The sequence below is a fragment of the Elaeis guineensis genome, chromosome 3 (genome assembly GCF_000442705.2).
Source record: "Elaeis guineensis isolate ETL-2024a chromosome 3, EG11, whole genome shotgun sequence".
NCBI lineage: Eukaryota > Viridiplantae > Streptophyta > Magnoliopsida > Arecales > Arecaceae > Elaeis > Elaeis guineensis.
In genome coordinates this window covers 121,508,819-121,513,513 of record NC_025995.2, presented here as the reverse complement: position 1 = coordinate 121,513,513, position 4,695 = coordinate 121,508,819, and the positions used below count along the sequence as shown (strand labels likewise).

General features: G+C 47.4%; 1 protein-coding gene across 1 annotated transcript; it reads right to left on the bottom strand.

Annotated features, from left to right (window-relative positions):
- Window positions 1–549: 549 nt before the first annotated feature.
- On the bottom strand, window positions 550–2,709 carry LOC140856664 (heat shock factor protein HSF30-like). Its single transcript, XM_073254727.1, is given in 3 exon segments — window positions 550–1,645; window positions 1,648–1,764; window positions 2,236–2,709. Coding segments are annotated over 3 exon segments (1,071 nt in total). The 5' UTR covers window positions 2,503–2,709; the 3' UTR covers window positions 550–958.
- Window positions 2,710–4,695: the final 1,986 nt, after the last annotated feature.

Below are 4,695 nucleotides of genomic sequence, written 5' to 3'. Positions count from 1 at the left end.
AGAAGCTGAAATTTCGTGGTGCCGGAAGCAAGTGCTGAAGCCGCAAAAGCAAAATAACATATTAATAGATCATCACAGGTAGAAGATTCCAACTATCAGTCCAAACAAGCAATTTTTTATGAAATAGTGATTGACCTTCTCTGGGAGGCATTAATCCTAGCTGGGAACAATCATAAACAAGAAGAGGATTGTTTGACTCCTCTGTCTTGGACAGCCATTCACAGAGATTTCTTTCATCAGCTTCATCGAATTCAAGAACACCTGAAGTTTAACACCAGGTGGTCTAGGAGCATTGCAAAAGTTTCACCAAACATCAGCAGCTATTCTTACGGGCTTGCTTTAAATAAATCCATTAATCATTCCTAAGCACTCAAAATCAGATCCGTGCCTGCACCTAGTGCAGACAAGAATGTCTGCTCTGTTTACTTACCAGAATGGTCTCCTCTGCAGACTCTTGGAATCTCTTCATCAAACAAACCATGACTGCAATTTTCAATCAACCTACAACATAGGGCAAACCAAAAAAAAAAAGGAACGGCAAAAAGCACAGAAAAGAAAACACTAATCAGCTTCGATAAAAGATAAACTCGAACATAACAACCAGTAATAAGAAAGACGAGAAAAAAAAAGGGGAAAAAAGAAGAAGAAGACAGCTCAAGAACTATCCGAAGACACACAGGTGACCAGACATACATAGAAGACCCATGTGGAAGACATCCCCTGGATCTCGGAACAGCGCATCCCTTGCTTCTTTCTTTCTTCCGCTACTGCCTGCAGGTCAAGAGATGCCACTATTCATCAACACTCGAACGCTACCCGACCATTAAGACACGTTTACTGCACTAAAAAACCTACGGTAAGTGCTGACACAAGGATGAGAGGGGGTGGCAAACTTAAGAGCAACCAACAACTAACAAGGATGGAAACTAAGTACCATCCACAGTTTGGTTCGTACAGTCTAAGCCTCTGGAGATGAACCCAAGTAGCCTATCTGATCCACCAAGTCCTGCACCTCCTCGCCCCACTCAATTTGCTCTGCCGCCAGTTCCTCCACCACGACTTCTATCTCCGACTGCTCTCCTTGCGCTGCCTCATTCCCTCTCAACAAACTCTCGTCCAGCAGCTCCTCCCATATCAGATCGGTGATCGCGGCCGAGCTCTGATCCATAGCGTCGAACATCTGTTCGTTCTTCCGCCCTCTGCTCGAACTGCCAACTTCGCCATCCACAGCGGACAGCAGACTCTCCATCTCCGATTGGATGGCGAATTCGTCTTCACTTGCTCGCAGATTGTCCGAGCTGGGAGTCGCCGGCAGTCTCCGTTTCCTGCCGGCTCCCGACAATTGTTTCATTTGCTGGCTTCGAAGGAGAAGCCGCTGGATGAAACTGGGGTTCCTGAGAGCTCGAGCCAGGAATGCCATGGTCTGCTGCTGCTTCCGCTCGGTGCCCTGCATCCGCTGCTCCATTTCGAGGAGCAGAGCCCGGGAGCTTTGCTGCTGCTGCCGGAGCTTCACAATCTCCAGCATCAGAACGTTGCGGTCTCGTCTCAGTCGATCCACTTCGGTTTCGAGCCCGAATTTTCCCACTTCGACGCAGGCGCTGGCAACTTGGTGCTGCTGCTGCTGGCTGCTGGCTGCTGGTGATCGTGATGGGAGCTCTGGCCGACGTTGCGCCGCCTCCGGATGTTCTTGAGGAGGTGCTTCTGGCCTCCCAGGAAGCCTTCGTTCGCGAACTCCCATCGGTCCGGATCGACTTTTCGAAAGCCCTGCATCCATCGCCGTCATTGTCAGACATCAGGACCCTTTTGACCCCACATCCATCTTATTTTTAATTGTTTTGCCAAGCATAAGGGGGGGTTGTTCCAGATACTTCGAGTAGTGTCTCGGTTTCACGGTTGCTCTAGATGCTTCGAGTAGTGTCTAGGTATTACGGTTGCTCTGGATGCTTCGAGTAGTGTCCCGGACGTTGGTCAGTTTCTATCAGCTTTAAAATATAATACTTTAAATACTTCATGATGTTCCAATTAGTTTTGGGGAAAATCAAGATAAAACTTTAATCTCGATATATAATACAAAATATATATGTATATTAAAATTTCAAACCTTAATGCATAGACTATCCAGAAGAAAAAAGAGCGGGGAAGAACTGAAAAGCGCGGGGGCTAAAAAAAATAATAAATAACAGGGGAATGTAACGGTTAAGAAGTGAGTTATCCATGGAAGAATTGCGTACTTACATAAGTGTTGAGCTGGCGAATGAAGCTGGAGAAGTTGTTGTGCTTGAAGTACCTGGGCAGGAGAGTGGTGGCGAACCTGTGCGAGTCCCAAACAACGAAGCTATTACGAGCTGGACTCCACGACACCACCGTGTCGGTCTCCGGGTCCTCCACCATCTCGAACGTCTTCGTCAGGAATGGTGGCGGGCCGATCTCGTGAAGTCCCGGCATCGGCTGAGGGACCTCCATCTCCTCCTCATCCTTCACCACCACCACGATGCGCTCCATCAGGACCGACGGCTACTCCAAAATTGAAGACGACCGGATTGCTATGAGAAGGGTAACTTAACAGGGTAATTAATTCTGGTTGGTTGCCTTGATGGACTAAAGCATGGTTTGTTATAGAGATTAAGTTTGGTCGGGAAGGGGGTTGGTGGCGGTGGCAGTGGTATTACCGGGTACGGGCAAGGAGCCGTAGGGGAAGGATGGGAGAGCGGGTATTTATGAACTTCGGAAGTTTCTGGAAGGGGAACTTAACAACAGCGGTGCTTCGGCGGATATTTTCAGCAAAGATCTCGAGCGAGTTTCTCTTCTTTTTTCTCCTTTTTGGCCCCCTCCAACTTGCACCGAGGACGAAGGGTGGGACACCCGGCGGGTCCAGTGCCAGTGAGAGGGCTCGGATGGAGATGGGTCCCACAAGTAATTTATCTATTCCGCATAATCCAATATGGAAGTATGATTTCTAGAAACTTCTCCTTGTATCTTTAAAAGCCGCTTATTATTGTCGAAGCACTGGAATAAAATATTGATATTCGTATATAAAACAATTATACTGGGGAGGTGGAGGATGATGCAGCATGCATGGTGCCCATGTGCCCAGGCCGACATGGATTTATAAAAAAAAATAAAAATAACTCAACTGTCCGTACCTTTATCTTCTCGAAACTTCCTTTGTTGAGGACATTCTGGAAGCGTTACAAAATACAAACTGAGCAAACAGGAAATATAAATTTTATATTATATTAGAATATTGGAGGGAACACATCGCCTTATCCGTCCAATTGAAGATATCCACGGACCGGATGTATCCGAGAACGGGGCTCGGTCGCCGACATAATGTCGTCTGATATTAAAAAAAAAAAAAAAAAAAAAAAAAAAAAAAAAAAAAAAAAAATATATATATATATATATATATATATATATATATATATATATACACACACACACACATCTATTTCGAAATTAAACATTATTAAGTTTAGATTGTCACACTATATGACCTTCAATATTTTGGACTCGGTAGATGTGTTACTATCGTTTTTAAATTAACTTAGTTAAAACACAAGTAAGCTTTTTGCTCATAGCTTTTCATTTCCAACCAACTTTGCCCCGTGCAACTAAGGCATATCATAGGTTTTGTTTGAAAAGCAATTTAAAGCAACGTACTTTCAAAAGCAACTGAGCTTTTATCTCATTCTCTAAATAAAGATATATACTTTGGGCTTCTATTTGTATCTAAATCTCCAACCGCCGGGTATCTCTAATGTGCCGTAGGGCTGAAAATCGGCTCGGGCCATCCCAACGCCCATCATGACAGACCAATTTTGGTTTGGACTATGAGCTAGGTCTAGCCTAGATATGAGCTTAAATATACACTCATTTATTTTTTATGGTCTGTTGGGAAATACCGACCGATCCCGCTCACGTCAGTTTATAATCGGACATACCGAACGACCGACCGACCGACGGAGCGACCGACCGACCGACCGACCGACGGAGCGACCGACCGCCCGACCGACCGGCCGTTCGGCCGGCCGACCGATCGATCGGCGGACGCCATCATCGGCCGATTAACGGCCCTCTACCAACTGTGGACATGCCAGTCGGGCAGACCTTTTCCACTTTCTGGGCCGACTGAACCAGGAAGTCCAATGGCCGACTCTCGCAACATGCCCGGCTGACCATCGAGGGGGCCCGAATCTCCACCCGACGCCACACGGGTGGCAACCGACCTGGGGTCGGTCGGCTCCTCCGATCGCCGTACAGCCGCTAGAGCCTGTCAGCCCTGACAGCGACATGCGGCTCTGGCACCTTAGGGCACTATCCCGTCTAGGGCATCGTCAACCCTAGTGATTTGACAGCCCTACGGCGGTGTGACACTTTCACGGTGACTCTGACAGTCTACAGTGAGTTGACAATTCTTCAATTGTCCGTGCCATTAATGACGGCGCCGTACCACGCTCCACTATATATATATCGGGGAAGGCAACAGTGCAGGGGGTCTGAAAAAACAACATGCTTGCTCTCTCTCTCTCTCCCTCTCTCTCTCTCGATTGAGCTCTCTGTCTTCATTTTACTGTTGCCCAGTCACCTCTCTGACTTGACCGTCGGAGGATCCCCGCCGGAGTCACCACCGGTCTGTGTGGACTTCCTTTTTTGCAGGCGCTCGTTCCCAGCGACCAGGCGATGAGGGGATTGGCC